Here is an 18732-nt window from a genome sequence, read left to right on the forward strand (position 1 = left end):
TTGACAAAACTCACGTTAGAGGCTAGAAGAAACCATCTCTTGAAGGGTTATGTAAAACAGGTGAAATGCTACCATTATAGAATCTTAAACATAGCTGAACATTGAGTGGAGAATTAGATTGGTGGAAGACTTTGGTGTGCTGCGAGATATATAGTGCGGCTGGGACTGAATACATGAGATGTTAATACTAGTTGCTAGAAATAGGAAATAATAGAAGATGTTGGAAATAGCAGGACAGGCAGCGTCTGTGGAGAGAGAAACAAGAATCAATAGCTTGAATTTTAACAATTGGGCAGTCGACCCAACATTGGAAGAAAATGCACGGCTTGGCATGCGTGGGTGGGTGGCGGTGCTTCACCTATGAACCACAAGAGCTGCTGGCCTGTTAAGGATGGCAGCCCACCCCCAAGAACTGCTGACCCATCAAGAGGCTGGCACTTCAGCAGCAGATAGGAGCTCTGTAGCCTAAAGGTGGGCCAAAGGAAGGGAAAGGGCTCCAGTGATATCATTGGGGCCGCAGGGAATACCTTTCCTGCCCACAGCCTCCTCTGTGCTTTAGAAGAACATCCACTCCCGAAGTTTCTGCCACTGGGAAGCTGCCTCCATTTAGCTGGCCAAATGCTGACAGCAACATAAAATTATCCCATTTTTAAAAAAATGGAAATTGGCTGTTCACTTGTACTTATGTTGCTAAAATACTCGACTGATTGGTCGGGCCAGAGAGCTGATCTGACACGATCCTCCTTAATTTTGTAGGCCTCCCCACGATCCAGCCCACTTCTGGGAGCTGAGGGGGTTGGAGGAGGTGGGCACAGTAAAATTCAGCCATGTTTCAGGTCAACGACCTATCAAAACCATCAACCCGATGTGTTTTTTTTATTACTCTCCATGGATGTTGCCGGTCCTGCCGAATGTTTCAAACAATTTTTGATTTTATTACTGGCGATGATGTTACGATAGATGGATATTCTGAAATTAGCTTTGTGTTTCAACAGTCTACATAGATTACATAGAACATACAGTGCAGAAGGAGGCCATTCGGCCCATCGAGTCTGCACCGACCCACATTAATCCCTCACTTCCACCTTATCCCCGCAACCCAATAACCCCTCCCAACCCTTATGGACACTACGGGTAATTTAGCATGGCCAATCCACCTAACCTGCACGTCTTTGGACTGTGGGAGGAAACCGGAGCACCCGGAGGAAACCCACGCACACACGGGGAGAACGTGCAAACTCCGCACAGACAGTGACCCAGCGGGGAATCGAACCTGGGACCCTGGCGCTGTGAAGCCACAGTGCTAATCACTTGTGCTACCGTGCTGCCCTAGCTGCAGCAATTTCTCTCAAGGTCATCTAATGAACAGAACAACCAAATTTAAACTTCAATACTTAACAAGAGACCCAAGAGTAGCAGGTGTATTTTTGTCCATAAGGCAGTAATCACTAGGACTTATGGTTAATTGCATAACAATACTGTGGCATCAGATATCAAATTATAGACAGTTACAGCACAGAAAAATGCCATTCAGTCGATCGTGTCTGCACTGATTGAAAATGGTAGATGTCCATTCTATCCCACTTTTCAGTCCCTGGTCCATTACCTTGCAGGTTACAACACTTCAGGTGAAGATCCAGGTAACCTTTTAGATGAGTTGAGGGTTTCTGCCTCCACCACAAAATACAGTTATTGAGCTTACAATTTTCAAAGCTGCCATGAATTTTAAATCAATTAACATTTTTCCATGTGTTAATCAACAGGAAGGGCAGTCACTATAACCAAGAGACGGTTGGGTAGGATAGTGGCACATCAATTCACGTTATCGAGCTTAGTTAGCACATTTGAGATTTACAAGACGCAAAGCGGTTTCTGTATTTTGCAGGGTTTTAAATCATTTGGTTGAAGTCACTCAATGAACTGTCAATACACATTCACAGTTTTCAAAAATTTGAAATGTCATAAAATGACCTGCAGTCACTTTGCAATTATATCTCAAACGTTTTTTTCCACCTATGGGCAAGACAATTGGTGTTTTACCTAAAAGATCATATGTTAGTACAACAGGATTACAAATTTCTTTTCGAAAGAGAACAGTCCAAATTTTCCTTATTCATAATATGAAGCACAATCCAGAAACAAAGATTTTCTTGAATAAAAAAATTGAGTTAACAGCTTTAAAATTAATCATGGCACCCAATACTTCCTCCTCAAACATGAGCAGGTCTTAACATATACACTATTTTATCATTTAGGGAATAAAGTAAAACTCAAAATAAAATGTAGTCACATGACACACAGTTATAGGATTAAATCTGGAAGCATTTATTATCAAAGTCCAACTAAATTTGAATACAATCTCAAGTCCCCCAAAAATTCAAATATAGATATCTGCAACTTAACTAAATAAAAGATCAGTGCTTTGGCAATAAGATTGCTTTCATAACATTCTGATATTCCAACCATGAATGGGTTTGCAAAAGTATCCATAACCAACAGTGGAACAATTTATCCTTATCCAGCAAGTTCCAAACAGGCTGCAGGATGTACTGCTTGGGTTTTAAGCAGTCAATGCTTGATGGGAATTAAAGGCAAGCAAAACCTGCAAATGCAACCTCCGAGTAGTTTGTCACGTAACGTGGTGAAGAATTCAGTAGCCTATACCTAGTTACCTTTCAGCTAAAAAAAGGAAAAGTAACCAAGAGTCAGTGGGGGAAAAATTTAAAATCTTCAACACCGACATTGGGGGGCAACAAAAGAAAACAAATTGGCAAATAGCTTCTGTCAGCAAAGCCGTAAGCTTCACAAAGTAAATGGTCGCTGCTCAAAAGCAAAGTCAGTCATTTTAAAAAAAAAAAAATTTAAGTACCCGATTCATTTTTTTTTCCCAAGGGGCAATTTAGTGTGGCCAATCCACCTACATTGCACATCTTGGGGCTGTGGGGGTGAGACCCACGCAGACACGAGGACACTGTCCACATGGACAGTGACCCGGGATCGAACCCGGGTCCTCTGCACCACCATGCCGCCCGGCGCTGTAATTTTAATGACACATTATAACTTTGTAGGAACTTTAAAAAAAAATGAGAATCAATCCCCCTCCCAAGGGCACCAATTGCAAATGTGAGGTAACATTCTTCTTTCACAACGCAGAAATAGATCTTATAAGTAGAAAATATGTGTTAGAAAAAAAGGCCAAAATAAAATGCTTTCAAAGTTACTAGACTAATTAAAGAAAATTAAATGAGAAAAATATACCAACAGAAACATTGAAACATATTGCTTTTAAAAAGAAAAAATTCATATGCTTGACTTTCCCTTACTGATTAATCAGAACATGAAAGAATAAAACTTCATTTTTGTTAACCAGATTTGGCCCAATGAATAAGTCTTATTTAAATTGGATTTTAATTTCAGATGGTACAAAATTCATTTTTCAGAGGAAAGGGAAAACAATATGCATCCCAACCTCAAAGTTCTCATACCCTAATAATGCAGTGCAACAGACTCGGCTACAGATGTCTAATTAATGGATATCATTTCCTAATATTTTTAATCCTATCTGTTCAAATGCTAACACTGGGAATTGTTTTAACTTATTATTCCTTTCAGAAAGAAATCCAATATATTTATTGTAATCTCCACCTGGGTCAACAACATAGATTACTAAAACCTTCACACATTTTAACACTATAAAAACCTATCCAACAATTTTTCTCCAAATATGCACCAACAGTTAGAGGCAAATTGCGTATTTCTAACAACAATCTTAACTCACCACTCTAAATTTACAAAGGTTAGGCACAACTTCCTGGTCTTTCACAACCTTTATGTTAAAACAAACGTATCTTTGAACATCTGCCACGCCTGCGGATAAAAGCGATTCTCCTTGACATTTGTAATTAACATTATAAAATTGAAATATAAATTAAACTCTACATTAAATAAGATTGCTTCTTGTAACAGTGACATTAGAAAATAAAGAGGCATTCGTATCTAGATTAAGAAGCCATTATGACCTTGTTATATTTTATATTCACTATTTAGAAATGGCCAATGCAGTTATATTTAGAGATCAAATTTCAACATTGGTCTGCTGTTCATGCATTCGACCAATTGAAGCCACAAGTCGGAGTTACTCTCAAATGACTACTTAGTACAATTTATTACTGAATTTTGAACTAACCATAAAATATCCTGCATTCTCACTTCCTAAATATTTACTGAATGCCTACACCATGTTATTTTTGCTAGTTCATCCCATTTTAATTTGAAGCCCTAAATAATTGTAAAGAAATGTCATTGTCAGCATTTCAACCAAACAATTGCAGTAAGAACAAATAAGAGATCAACTCAGTTAACTATTTTCATGCAGTCTCCTTCACAGATTTTGTCTCATGTTATCGCCTTCATTTTGTTCAAGAATTCTGTTTTTAGTTTCTTTATTGTGTCTTCCTAAACTTTCAAAAAAGATAAAAAAATGTTATCAGCAATAATTTGGAACTACAAACATGTTAGCAGCTAAATCAAAATTAAGGCACAAGTTTACAATTTTAACACAGCCATGCACATCTGAAAGTTAAGATTTATTATGCTTTAAAAATAGCTCAATCTTTACAGAAAAATGAAGAGGTCATCATCAAAAAGGAAAACCGTGAAACCTTAAGACTTATCTGGATAGACACATGAACAGACAGGGTATAGAAGGATATAGGCGATTGGTCTAGATAGGGGTCTATATAGGACACGTGATCGGCGCAGGATTGGAGGTCCGTAGGGCCTTTTCCTGTGCTGTATTGTTCTTTGTTCATTGCCAGCTAAGTATTTATAAACTTTTAACAGGAATTCAAACCCATATGCTTTCACATCTCCAACCAAGCTACACATGCTTCTTGTTCTGGAAGTGCCCACCAAGTCATTTAAAAGAAAACAGGAACAGAATGGTACTAAAGCAATAAGGCAAACAGATGCATCTCGAACTTGAAATATATTCCATTGCTCAAGGCTTCAATAGTGCAGGAAGAATCAAGTTTTTCATTCTCTCTTTTCTGCAGATTCACAATTAGCCCTCCATAGTTTGGAAGACATTGTGTACTTCAGAAAGTTGTGGCACCTGGAGAGAATATTGTTATTAAGTATATTGGTATTAATCATGGAATATGTTATTGGAAAAGAAAAGCAGAAGTACTTGAAAATTTGCACTAGCCATTAGTGCCACCTGGCAACACCAATATTAAAGTCTTATTTGATTGATTTATCCAAAGGAATGGAAAAGCAAGGACACTTGTTGGAGGCCTGGGAAGACAGAGGATAACAATTCTGAAATCAGGAACATGTCTACAGATAGTGAAAATCCAAAAAAAAAAACACAAGGGAGGAGAAATGCTTAAAAGTTACCGAAAGACAGTTATGCAATAGCCAAAGAATGAATTTATCTAGTGGCATCAACAACTTGTGTGTAGCAAGAGTACAAAAGGTCACTAATGACAGGAGGCTGAGGTGCGGTTCCAAAACAAGGGTCGAAATTCTCCCCCAACGGCGCGATGTCCGCCGACTGGCGCCAAAAACGGCGCCAATCAGACGGGCATCGCGCCGGTCCAAAGGTGCGGAATGCTCCGCATCCTTGGGGGCCGAGCCCCAACATTGAGAGGCTAGGCCAGCGCCGGAGGGATTTCCGCCCCGCCAGCTGGCGGAAATGGCGTTTGTTGCCCCGCCAGCTGGCGGAAATGGTGTTTGTTGCCCCGCCAGCTGGCGCGGAAATGCGGCGCATGCGCAGGAGCGTCAGCGGCCGCCGACAGTTTCCCGCGCATGCGCAGTGGGGAGAGTCTCTTCCGCCTCCGCCATGGTGGAGGCCGTGGCGGAAGGGAAAGAATGCCCCCACTGCACAGGCCCGCCCGCGGATCGGTGGGCCCCGATCGCGGGCCAGACCACCATGGGGGCACCCCCCGGGGTCAGATCGCCCCGCACAACCCCCCCCCCCCCCAGGACCCCGGAGCCCGCCCACGCCGCCTGGTCCCGCCGGTAAATACCAGCTTTGATTTACGCCGGCAGGACAGGCAATTTCTGGGCGGGACTTCGGCCCATCCGGGCCGGAGAATTGAGCGGGGGGTCCCGCCAACCGGCGCGGCCCGATTCCCGCCCCCGCCCAATCTCCGGTACCGGAGACTTCGGCGGGGGCGGGATTCACGGCGGCCAACAGCCATTCTCCGACCCGGCGGGGGGTCGGAGAATGATGCCCCTGGTCTTTATAAATCAGCAACATTGTTTAGGAGCACACACGTGGCTCCCATCTATCCCACACACGTGGCTCCCATCTATCCCATACTTGTGACTCCCATCTATCCCATACTTGTGGCTCCCATCTATCCCATTATTTATATACTAAGGGTGGGAGTTTCCAGCCCTTCCTGCTGATGGGATCTTCCGGTCCTGTTGATGGCGACCTCCCATGGTGGGTCCCGGCGGCAGGGTGGGCGAGCCATGCAAAACACCATGGACATTGGCAGGACAGAAGATCCTGAACGCATCCAAAGGCGAGACGCCACTGCCACCATAAAACGCACCACAGGGGAGGGGAAGATCCTGCCCTAAGTCACTGTTTTAGGCTTCTCCACTTTAAAAAGGTCAGTTAATGGGGCTTGTATTCACATTTAGCATCAGTTTTGTTGTAACGGCTCTGGCATAGGGTCATATGATTTAATCAGTATCACTTTGGGGAGGACTCTTGCACTCTCTGACACGCCTGCTTGCAACAAACCCAGTCGCCACTAACATTCTCAGTCACTGCCCCAGGCTCTCGCCACTGACCCCCTGATTCATGGCCTCTTTACCTCCTGCAAGTCAAAGCTACTTCTTCTGCCACTTGCTGTTCATCTCTCGAGCCCTCACTCAGAGAATTCAGGAGAGGGAAGAAGTGAGCAGGAGGCAAGGGAACGGGAGCATCGGTGTGAGGGAGGCTCAGGAGCAGGAATGTGAGATATACAGGAGGGTCGGCAAGCACGAGTTAAATAGAAAGTTAGCAAATTTTTAAACTATTTTTTAATATATTTTAAGAACTTACTTCATTTACCAATACAGGAGATCAGCAATGAAATATTTCAATTAACAGGGAATAATACTTTAATTTTTTTCTGATGAGAAAAGTCATACAGAACCTAACTTCAGCTTTTGCATTGGTTTTAATGGGAAAATTTGATTTGCTTAAAGTAGTTTCACTTAAAGTTGAGTTACAAATTTAAAAGAAGTTTTACGAGTTGTAAATATTACATGTGAAGGAAAGGGCAATTATTTCACATTCTGCTCATTTTTTGTATGTTTAATCAGTAATTAGACACCTTTTATGTCACTTGTAAGTTCTTCTTCTTTGTCATTCTCAGGTTCGGCAACATTTCCCTCATCTCCATTGTAATCTTTCATTTGTTTCCCTTTCAACAGATCTAGCAGGTTTTTTTGATTTTGGTTCTCATCATCTGCAGTTTTCGACAAGGGAAAGAAGATGAGAGATGAAATTTCAAAAGCTGTTATCCGAAAGATAAAAACATTAAAATGGCAAAATATTCCTGTCATAATACATGAACTTCAACAACTAGAGCTCTGTGGAAAAAGAGGGATTGGATTTGGTGTATGCAGAATAAGGCCCTAATTAAACACTTGTAAATAATATGTAACCAAGGGTAACTTTAGACAGAGAAGGTTATGAATATATTATTTCAAAGACTACAATTGAATCTCCATTGGTGCAACTGAAATGACCTCCCAGTGGAAGATTCTAGATTCAATATATAGGAAATGTAGCAGGTTAACATCCAGAGTGAATGTTCCTACAACCATGGGTTGGGGGGCAGGGGGGGGGGGGGGGGGGTCACATTTCCATTTTCTTCTCACTCAAGGGGCCGATGAGCATATTTTGGAAAGATTAGGTTTGGCACAGCATTAAAAATGAATTTCAAAATTAAGTTGAGGTATGAAGAAAAGAAACAACCTGCTGAGCAAATATAAGCAATAAGGTGAACATTCATAAAATGTAATAAAGATCACAATTGGAGCTTGTGAGGGCCAGAATCTGTTTGTCTAGCTCACTCCCAATCTCTTAATACTCACTCATCCCCACCCATCATGTGAGTAGGTGTGATTGTGTGTTAGTGTGTGGGAGTGAGTGACTGTCCGCCTGTCGGTCATTCACACTCACTTTCCCACATTCCTGGGTAGTGAATCTTTCCGTCCTCACCTCATGCAGCCCACCAAGTCCCCCAACCGCACCATTGCATCCGGCCACTTCCAGCCTGGCAACAAGGTCTCTCCCACCACCACCCACTCTGCCTGGCACGGAGCGGGTCTCTCCCTCCCCCACCCAGACTGGCACAGCTGTCCTCTCTGCATCCTATCCCCCGTAGGCCACTCATTTCCACCTGTGCTGCTTCTTTCCTACATTTGCTGCTGATAGGCCCATTGGGAAATCCATCAGCAGCCAATGCAGGAAGAGTTTGTTTTTCAGAATCTTCCACTGCACTTACCAGTAATTTGAAAACCATCTCTGGGGATCACACCAGGCGTCTTTGTGGACCACATCTGGCCTGTGGGCCATTCATTTGACAAACCTGGTTTAACAACACAAGAAAATGAAGAGGTGATAATTTGGCTCCTAGAACATGCTCCGTCATTCAACAAAGTCATGGCTGACCAGATTGTGGCTTTAACTCCACTTCCCTGCCTGTCTCCTATGAGCTTCGACTCCCTGGTTGATCAGAAATCTTCCTAATTCAGCCTTGAATATATTCAACTCCACAGCCCTCTGGGGTAGAGACTTCCAAAGATTATCAGAGAAAAATTCCGTAACTCCGTCTTAAATGGGAGATTCTAATTCTAAAACTGTATACCTTAGCTATAAATCCCCCACAAGAGAAAATACCCTCTCCGCATCTACCCAGTAAAGCCCCCTCATAATCTTATGTTTCAATAACTCTGAATAAAGAATAGGACCAACCTGCTCCACACATCACAACACAATCCCTTTATCCCAGGAATTAACCTGGGAATCTGCTCCAACTGCCTCCCTTCTTAAATAAGGAGACCAAAACTGCGCACTGGACTCCACAAGTGGTTTTGCTAACATCATTTACAGTTGTAGTAAGACTTCTGACTTTGAAACACCATCCCCTTGCTCCAAAGGCCAACATTCATTTTGATTTGCCATCACTTAGCTGTATCTGCAGCCAAACCTTTTGTGATTCAGGTACAAAGACACCCAGGCCCCTCTGTACCAGAGCATTCTATAGTCTCTCCATTTAAATAATATTCTGCTTTTAGCGAACAAACTCACAGTTTCCTGATACAGTACTCTAACTACCAAGTTTTGTCCAGTCATTTAACCGATCTACATCCCTCTTGGGACGAAATTCTCCCAACCTACACATGGCAGGTTTTAAGGCAGGCAGGCAGGCACAGAGAATCTGGCAAACCCCCCCCCAAAAAAAATAAATACAAAATAACATCAGTGAGACCTGCCGGTATAAAATAACGTTGCAATTCTCTCAACGTCGGGTCATTTTGCCCACTGGCAGGTGGTGCAAATGCCATTTGCATCTAATTAAAATGGCTGCCCACCAGAATCCCGTCAGGCCTTCCAACATTACGGGAAATCATGTCAGCGTCAAACCCGATTGATAAAGGCTGGCCCGCACAAGACGGACCTTAGTTCGGCAGAAGTTTCAAGGCGAGTTCAACATGTACATGTTCAACATTATGGGCAGCATGGTAGCACAATGGTTTGTGCTGGAATGGAAGCACATAGTTGCTTCACAGCTCCAGGGTCCCAGGTTCGATTCCTGGCTTGGGTTACTGTCTGTGTGGAGTCTGCACATCCTCCCTGTATCTGCATGGGTTTCCTCCGGGTGCTTCGGTTTCCTCCCACAGTCCAAAGATGTGTGGGTTAGGCGGATTGGCCATGCAAAATTGTCCTTAGTGTCCAAAACCATGAGGTGGGGTTACTGGGGTAGGGTGGAGGTGAGGGCTTAAGTAGGCTGCTCTTTCCAAGGGCAGGTGCAGACTCGATGGGCCAAATGGCCTCCTTCTGTACTGTAAATGCTATGATTCTAACATGTACAGCATACATGTCTTAGTGCTGCGCTGCTCCTAATGTACTGTACACCAGCCTGCCAGGGCACACATGTTCCTGCCCTCTAATCAGAGTCAGTCTTCATGGACAGCATAATGCTCCTGGACCCATGGACCTTCCAGTGTCACTAACTTGGATCAATACTGCATCTGGGTTGGGTACAAGGATCACCTTCCCCACCAGTGTCTATTTGGACAGCAATGTGTTGCAGGACTCATGCAGCAAAGGTCCAAGGTTTGACCATGGGTGGTCAGCCAAAGACAAGGGGGAAATGTGCAAGGATGGCTGTGCAAAGAGTGCAGTGGGATAAGGGCAAGAGTTAAGGAGATGGATGAAGAGGATGAACAATGGAAAACAACAGGAAGATTGAGGGAATGGAGGCAGGGCCCCGACAAGACTGCATGACACGCAGATAAAGTGTACTACGGGCTAGTGTATGTATTACTGGAAGTAGATGTACATAGACCGCAGATTATGGGGTGAGTGAATGTTAGTGCGGCACATCACGGATGGTTTGCACAAACACCAAACAGGTCGGGGCTTCAGTGCTTGGTGACAGTCATCGTTGTCCGTAGTCCTGTTGGAAACAGGAACTATGTCAAAGCTCCTGTTTAGGTTCAAGGGTGGGAGTTCAGACATTCCTACTGTGAAATATACAGACTTCTGACTGAAATCAGAGAAATTAGACAGTGTAGAAGAGCAGTGGCCATGTAGCAGAAGAAATCATTGGAAGCATGGTGTATCCCAGCTGTAGGGAGGGGCATGGCCTGTGTGCTTCAAAGGAAAATTGCACAGCTTAATGTGCAGAGCTGTCCTACAGTCTAAGTGGTCCTAATATGGCAGGCTCTACATTGGGCTGTAGAAGGTAATGGTAAAGTCGCCATAGTCCCAGATGACCATGGGCTGCTTTTCCCTTTGAGGGGGAGAGCTGACCGGTGGTGGTTTAACTGGAGGATCACCACACTTCAGGCGAGGGTCAAGGTTGAGAAGGCAGAGCCTTCATGCATTACCTCAGCCGGTATGGGAATTTAACCGCTGCTGCTGGCCTTGTTCTGTATCACAAACCAGCAGTCTAGCCCACTGAGCTAACTCTGTAGAGGGTATGGTGACAGTCACAGGAGCATCTGCAGCCTGTAGCTAGGAAACACGATATAGAGGGAAGAGAGTATGTGAAAGCTCTGATGGCAGTGGGAACCACAGTAAGTGACTGTGCACTCAGCCTCCAAGTGGGGTGGGTACAGGTCCCTGCGAGAAACGGGCGCCCCACAGGTGACGGGCTTGGGGGGAGGGCGGGTTGTGTCGGTGTTATTATCCACCTCCACAACAACAAGATCCAGTATTATTAGGGGAGGCTGGGAAATGACAGGTGCCATCTCAATCTGCACAAAGTGAGGCTCCAGGTAAATTGGAGGCACCGGGACAGAGAGAGAGGAGGGTCGAGCATCATCCTGTAATAAAAATGCAACACCACAATCTCGATGCTCAGGTAAAATGGTGTCGTCGTAAGTAAAATCAGTTCTGTCTGGGAAGGGTACGGTGAAGTGTGGGAGGACCACAAAGCTGGCCTCTGGAAGTCCCTTTTGCAACGCATACTCACTTTCTGGTACTGCAACAGTGGATAGGGCCGCAGGGTCAAGGTCAGTTACACAAGGCTCAGAGCCCATTGCCCAGGAAGCAACAGCAAGCCAGATTTGTAATTTGGCACTTTAAAAGGGATCAGCACAATTCAATAGTTTCAGGTCAAATTTTGAAACGCTACACAGTGAAAAACAGTAATGCAGCTTGGGGAGGGAAGACTTATAGTCAAGCAGGCACAGATGCATGAATTCTGCCATCCCACAATGAACGAGATTAATACCATTCATCAGTGGCCAAACGGATTTTATTAATTCACCATGAGCAAACAAATGCTCATTATGCCAAGTCAATGACTGGAGTTTACAGCCACATTGGTTCAATCATGTAATTCATAAGTTCTCAACTTTTTTATTTCCAATTAAGTGGTAATTTAGCGTGGCCTGCAGTGGGGTGCAGGGCTCACTCGTGCCTGACACTGTGTCACCCCTCACCCCCTCTGGGGGACTCCCAGAATCTGGCACATCATAATTGAAGGTTCTTTTATTTTTCTGCCTCTGTAGATAGTTCATGCAGTGCCCTTTTGGGCCCCCCCTCCCTCCACCAACACCCCGACTCTCTCCCTCCCCACCACCCTCTTCCTTTCCCTTCTGTTGGACAGAGGCGAGGGTATCTAGTCTCTCCAGTGCAAGGTTTAATGCTTGTACCATTTTGTAGAAATGCGTTGCCAACTATTTTAATAATCAGAGTATCCTACCCCCTCCTCGTACATTGGGACTGAGGAGAGGGTACCCTGTTTCTCCAACACAAAATTAGTGTTTGTACCGTTTGGCCTTGTATAGATTTTTTACTGTTTTAATAAAAAGATATGGCCAATCCCCCTACCCTGCACATCTTTGGGTTGTGGTGGTGAGACCCACACTGACACGGGGAGAATGTGCAAACTCCACAGACAGTGACCCTGAGCCGGGATCGAACCCCAGTCCTCAGTGCCATGATGCAACAGCGCTAACCACTGCGCCACCTTGCCACCCATCACCAGTTCTCACCGGAGGAACGATGTGATCTAAGGTGCTAAAGCTTAGCTTCACAACTTCTCCCATGACTCTCTCGTTCAATCCTTTGTACTCTGCATCCTTTACTCATTCTGGTCTTTAATATCTCTTTTCAGAGAGGAGCCAAAGGTGAGAATTGATCCAGTGGTCCAGGGAGCTTTTCTATGAATCTTCATTCGATGCAGGAGGCGAAGGAGGGAAAGATGCTTGAGAACGCAGCACCAGCAGAAGACATTGCATATGGGACAAGGCCAGGGGGGGGAGGGGGGGCCATGAGCATCAACAGGAAGCTGAGACGCAGAGACCCACAGTGCGGAGATGACTGGCAGCACCAAAGGTCGATCTCCCATAAATCTCGTTTCTACAAATGAGTGTTAGGCAGTACAGAGCATTGTCCAGAGATCTGGTCCACCACATATGCCACTTGCTCACATAAGCCAACACCATGTGGGCTTGGGGGCTTCTCCCTGCCACTGGCCCTGAAGGTGACAGCAGCACACAATATCTTTGCCTCTGGGTCTTTCCAGGGAGCAACTAGGGACCTCTACAACATTTCATAATCAAACAACACATTGCTTTCATGGCAGTGACCAATACCCTTTCCAGGAAAGCCCATTATGAACTCTGTGCTGGCTGAGGATAGCCGGGCTCAAAGATTCACAGGCTTTGCAGTCACCTCTGGATTCCTTAGGGTGCAGGGAGCAATAGACTTCATCCATGTGACTTTAGGTGCTCCCTGGCAGCAGCCCTTGAGGTTCATCAACCGCATTTCGTCAACATGCAATTGGTATGTGACCATCGGGCAGCACGGTAGCACACGTGGCTAGCACTGTGGCTTCACAGCGCCAGGGTCCCAGGTTCAATTCCCTGCTGGGTCACTGTCTGTGCGGAGTCTGCACGTTCTCCCCGTGTCTGCGTGGGTTTCCTCCGGGTGCTCCGGTTTCCTCCCACAGTCCAAAGATGTGCACGTTAGGTGGATTGGCCATGATAAATTGCCCTTAGTGTCCAAAAGAAAGGTTAGGTGGAGTTATTGGGTTATGGGGATAGGGTGGAAGTGAGGGCTTAAGCAAACTCGATGGGTTGAATGGCCTCCTTCTGCACTGTATGGTCTATGTTCCAAAAGCACATCCTGCATATTTGTGCACATTTCCTGGGAATTATCATGACCCCAACATCCTCAGCTGCTTCCAGGTACTTGGGACCAGTACGTCTGCGGGGATGGTTGTTGGGGCATAATGGCTAGAGACTTCGGAGTGCTCCATTGCAGAGGGATCTGGGGGTCCTCATTCATTAATCACAGAAAATGAGCATGCAGGTACAGCAAATAGAGTATAAAGGTAAGGAAATATTGTTGAAACTATACAAAGCTTTGGTGAGACCATAACTGGAGTATTGTGTACACAGCTTTGGTTCCATTATCTGAGGAAAGGTGTAGCGGCATTGGAGGCAGTTCAGAGGAGGTTCACTATGTTGATTCCAGAGATGAGGGGCTTGTTGTATGAAGAGAGATTGAACAGTTCAGGCCCTTGAGTTTAGAAGAATGAGGGGAGATCAAATTGAGGTATACAAGATGATAAAAGGTATGGATAAAGTAGATGTGAAGGAGATGCTTCCTCTTGTGGGGCATTCTAGAACAAAAGGTCATAGTCTTAGGATAAGAGGTAGCAAATTGATAACGGGAGTTGAGGAGAAGGTACTTCTCCCAAAGGGTTGTGACTCTATGAAATTCGCTATCCCAGAGTGCGGTGGATGCTGGGACGATGAGTAAATTTGAGGAGTTGGACAGATTTTTAATTGGTAATGGGTTGAAGGGTTATGGAGAACGGGCAGGACGGTGGACTTAAGGCCAGAGTGAGCTCAGCCATGATCGAATGGCAGAGCAGGCACAATGGGCCAAATGGCCTAATTCTGCTCATATATATATATATATATATATTAAAAAACTCTCACAAATAGTAACTGAATGAATGATCAGAGAACTTAATCTGATAGTGGGTGCTGAAAGTGGTTAGCACTGCTACCTCTCGGTGCCGAGGACCCGGGTTCGATCCCGGCTCTGGGTCACTGTCTGTTTGGAGTTTGCACATTCTCCCCATGTCTTCGTGTGTCTCACCCCCACAATCCAAAGATGTGCAGGGTAGGTGGATTGGCCACACTAAATTGCCCCTTAATTGGAAAAAAAAATGGGGTACTCAAAAACCTCTTCTGATAGCAATGGCTGAGGGACAAATATCGGCCAGGGCCTATTTCCCTTCAAATTGTTTAATCTTTTACATCCACCAGTGCAAACAAATAGAACCTCAAATTTAACATCTCATCTAAAGATAACACAGTGCTCCCTCAATAATATACTGAAGTGGCAGCCTAAGGTACATGTCAAATCCATCATGGGTTTATTCTGGATTAAAAGCTACAGTACTCCAGGAAAGAGTAGTGCATATATAGTGCAAGATGAATCTGACCATTATGGAAGGTATTACTATATCTCCTCAGCGGCATACAAATGTTAAAGAACAATACACCCAAAAAGAGTTTCTGTAAAAGATGACTAGTTCCAATCCTTTGTATTTCTAAAACGGGAGTTACCCAAAATAATGCAATACTATTACAGACAATTAGACCGAACCTGGAGTTTTCCTGGATTCTGCATTTTCATAGTCAACCTTGGTTTTGTTTTCATCTTCATGGATGTCTGCAAAACAGCCTCATGTTAACCGCGTTGTGATGTTTACTACCAACTGTAAAATGTAAATCTCGGACTAAATGTAAATCTAGGACAGGATTTTTCCTGCGTGCTTCTGAACCCCATATCAGGACAAAACAAGCAAATAAAATATTTGAAGGATTTCTTAAAATGGAGAAATTTGTTGGCATTGAAGTTCCATCCGTAAGTGTTGACAGAGACAGACATCAGATCTGTCCACATGCTACTGTAATGATAGGAAAGAGTCAAAGCATAAATTAATGCCATAGAGAAATTGTATCTTCTGCCATAATGTACATTTAGTTATTTCAATGTCATTAACAAAACAGCACAAAATTCTACAGTTGATCAAATATTTAGGGGAAGAGACTGAAGGTCAGGACACATTGAATCCACCCAGTTTTTCAACTAAAACATTCGAAAAATAGAGTTGACTTTTTAGACCCTGTAAAACCAATAAAATTCAGTTAAAAGAAAAACCACACATACATACATAAAACAAGCACACATACAGCTCAAAATAAAATGGAGTAGAGCAACATTTGAACTATGCATACCTGCATCCACTAGCTTGTTATTTTCAAGTTCTTGTGCAAGGTGCGTAGAAATTGTGACATGTTTAAATTCTTTTATCCTCTTATCTCCATGTTTGAGTTCATTCGTTTTCTCAACTTTTAACTGGTCTGTGTGATCAGTGATTTGCCTTGGAGACGTTTGCTCTTTATTTGATGGCTCAGTAGAACCTTTTTTTTCTGTTGGTTTTTGCTTAATCTGATCGACAGAAATTAATAAATTGGAGATTTAATTAGACATTCAGGTATTAAGCAGCAGCAAATGGAAAAGCTACCATATTCTGTGGTTAGAAATGTTTTCTCATGGATAGATAGGGTAAGAGCAGACAGCAAGAGAACTTTGAGTTTGTGATGCTTGCTTTTTGAATAGACCCTACATTCTATTGTTCCAAAGAACCAGAGCTTCATCATTCAACCATCTGCTCTTGACTCAATCCTCTATGCCATGGTGTATTCTTACTCCTTAAAAGAAAATAGTTCTTAAAAAATGCAATGTAAAGCAAAATGCTAACAATGGCAAATGTATTTCATAAATTGCAAACTGATAATGAACGTAATAATTTGGAATACATCTGTACGTACAAAAAAAAAAGGAGTAAGCGTAAAGTTCAAAAGGAGCGCGGGAAGAGAGAGTCCCGAGAGTGAAAAACAGCCCAAGAGGGTAAAGGTCAGCTCGCTGGAGTGGAGACTCAGTCTGTAAGTCCAACACATTCCCCCCAAAAAAGTGACTTCACAGGGAATTAGGTAACTAATAAGTTGGTGATAATTTTGCTCTTTTAGAATTCAAAATGCAGATAATATATCACTAACCGCAAGGTTTTATTAGTATTTTTTAAAAATATATATATTTATTAAAGTTTTTTAACACAATTTTTCTCCCTTACAAACAATAACCCCCCCCCCCCCCTTCGTAACAAAAAGAAACCCGAGAAATCGCGCAGAGCAAGATATATACATGGCAAAATGATATATTTACACAGCTTTGTACACTGGCCCTCACCCGTACGTGCCAGTTTCCCCAACCCTTCATGTTATCTCTTGCTCATCCACCCTCCCATGCAGTCCCCCCCCCCTCCCAGGATGCCCCCCCCCCCCCCCCCCACCAAAGGTTGCTGCTGCTGCTGACCGACCTTCCTCTAACGCTCCGCGAGATAGTCTAGGAACAGTTGCCACTGCCTGTAGAACCCCTGCGCAGACCATCTCAAGGCGAACTTAATCCTCTCCAACTTTATGAACCCAGCCATATCATTTATCCAGGCCTCCAGGCTGGGGGGCTTCGCCTCCTTCCACATTAGCAAGATCCTTCGCCGGACTACTAGGGACGCAAAGGCCAGAATGCCGGCTTCTTTCGCCTCCTGCACTCCCGGTTCGTCCACTACTCCAAATATTGCTAGCCCCCAGCTTGGCTTGACACGGACTTTCACCACCTGAGATATTGCTCCCGCCACTCCTCTCCAGAACCCCTCCAGTGCCGGGCATGACCAAAACATATGGACATGGTTCGCCGGAGGTTTTATTAGTATTAATGAAGTTTACTGACGGTGAAAAAGCTTATTGGGAGTAGTAGCATTTATTAATTGTAAGTTAATTAAGTAAAAAAAAAAAAATATCACAATAAAGATGGCAGGGCAGATGATGTGTTGACGTGGGATTTCCTGGGTGCAATATTATGCAGGGCAAATACAGCAATATCTGCAGCTACAGGAACTTTAGATCAGAGTTCATGAGCTGAAGGCTGAGCTGCAGAAACTGTGACACATCAGGGAAGAGGAAAGTTACCTGGACAATTTGTGCCAGGTGACGGTCACACCCCTCAGGATACTCTTCTGATATGGCCTATGGTCAGGGACAGGAATGCATGATTGCGAGTGAGGCAAGTGTGGCTACCCAGAATGTAGAAGTGGAGCCGGCTCAGCCCTTGCAATTGTCTAACCGGTTTGGAATTTTTGCCAACTGTATAGATGAAAGCAGGGACTGCAAAGTGGCACCATGTACAGGAAGCCATCCTAGCGGTGGGGATTTAATAGGAATGTAGTAGTAGCAGGAGATAGCATAGTCAGTGGTACAGACACAGTTCTCTGCAGCCGAGAGCAAGAGTCCTGATGACAATGTTGTCTGACTGCTCCCAGGGATCAGGCCATCGCCCAGAGCTAGAGAGAGGTACTTTCAGTGGGAAGAGGAGGATCCAGTGGTTATGATCCACGTAGGTACCAATGACATAGGTAGAACTAGGAAAGAGGTTCTGTTGAAGGAGTACGAGTAGTTAGGGTCTAAATTACAAAGCAGAATCACAAAAGAAAATCATCTTTGGATTATTACCTGAGCCATAGAGAAATTGGCATAGGGTAAATAGGATTAGAGAGTTAAACGTGTGGCTCATAGATTGATGTTGGAGAAATGGGTTTAGATTCATTGTTAGTGGCACCAATAGATCGTAAAGTATATTGTTAGGACGGCCTTCATCTGAACCGTCTCGGGATGAATTTTCTGATGGGTCATATAACTAGGATGGTAGAGAGAGCTTTAAGCTGAAGAGTGAGGCCTATGGTCAGGGAAAGGGTCAGCTGAAGAGGAACCAGGATTGAGACATGATAGGACAGCAGGATAGCATTAAGGGAAACAATGATCAGAGTGTGGCAGGAAGGAACAGACTATACAAACTAAAGAGTGCACCAGCAGATAAGAGTAGAGATTATAAAATAGTAAAAAGAC

At 44.0% G+C, this 18732-nt stretch overlaps 1 protein-coding gene across 4 annotated transcripts in view; it reads right to left on the bottom strand.

Moving 5' to 3' along the window:
• Positions 1 to 2301: 2301 nt before the first annotated feature.
• Positions 2302 to 18732, bottom strand: part of LOC140429552 (Golgi membrane protein 1-like) — a 77925-nt gene continuing 61494 nt past the window's right edge. The window contains exons 5-9 of one of the 4 annotated variants that reach the window (XM_072516709.1): positions 16006 to 16219; positions 15371 to 15436; positions 8514 to 8597; positions 7335 to 7469; positions 2302 to 4460 (exon numbers count right to left, since the gene is read on the bottom strand). In XM_072516709.1, the coding sequence (XP_072372810.1) occupies positions 4456 to 4460; positions 7335 to 7469; positions 8514 to 8597; positions 15371 to 15436; positions 16006 to 16219 (504 nt within the window). In that variant the 3' untranslated portion in view covers positions 2302 to 4455. Of the gene's footprint in view, positions 4461 to 7326; positions 7470 to 8513; positions 8598 to 15370; positions 15437 to 16005; positions 16220 to 18732 lie in introns of those variants that run through there. The other 3 variants (XM_072516705.1, XM_072516708.1, XM_072516707.1) reach the window with 3 other exon arrangements.

The sequence above is a fragment of the Scyliorhinus torazame genome, chromosome 9 (assembly GCF_047496885.1).
Source record: "Scyliorhinus torazame isolate Kashiwa2021f chromosome 9, sScyTor2.1, whole genome shotgun sequence".
In the NCBI taxonomy this organism is placed as follows: domain Eukaryota; kingdom Metazoa; phylum Chordata; class Chondrichthyes; order Carcharhiniformes; family Scyliorhinidae; genus Scyliorhinus; species Scyliorhinus torazame.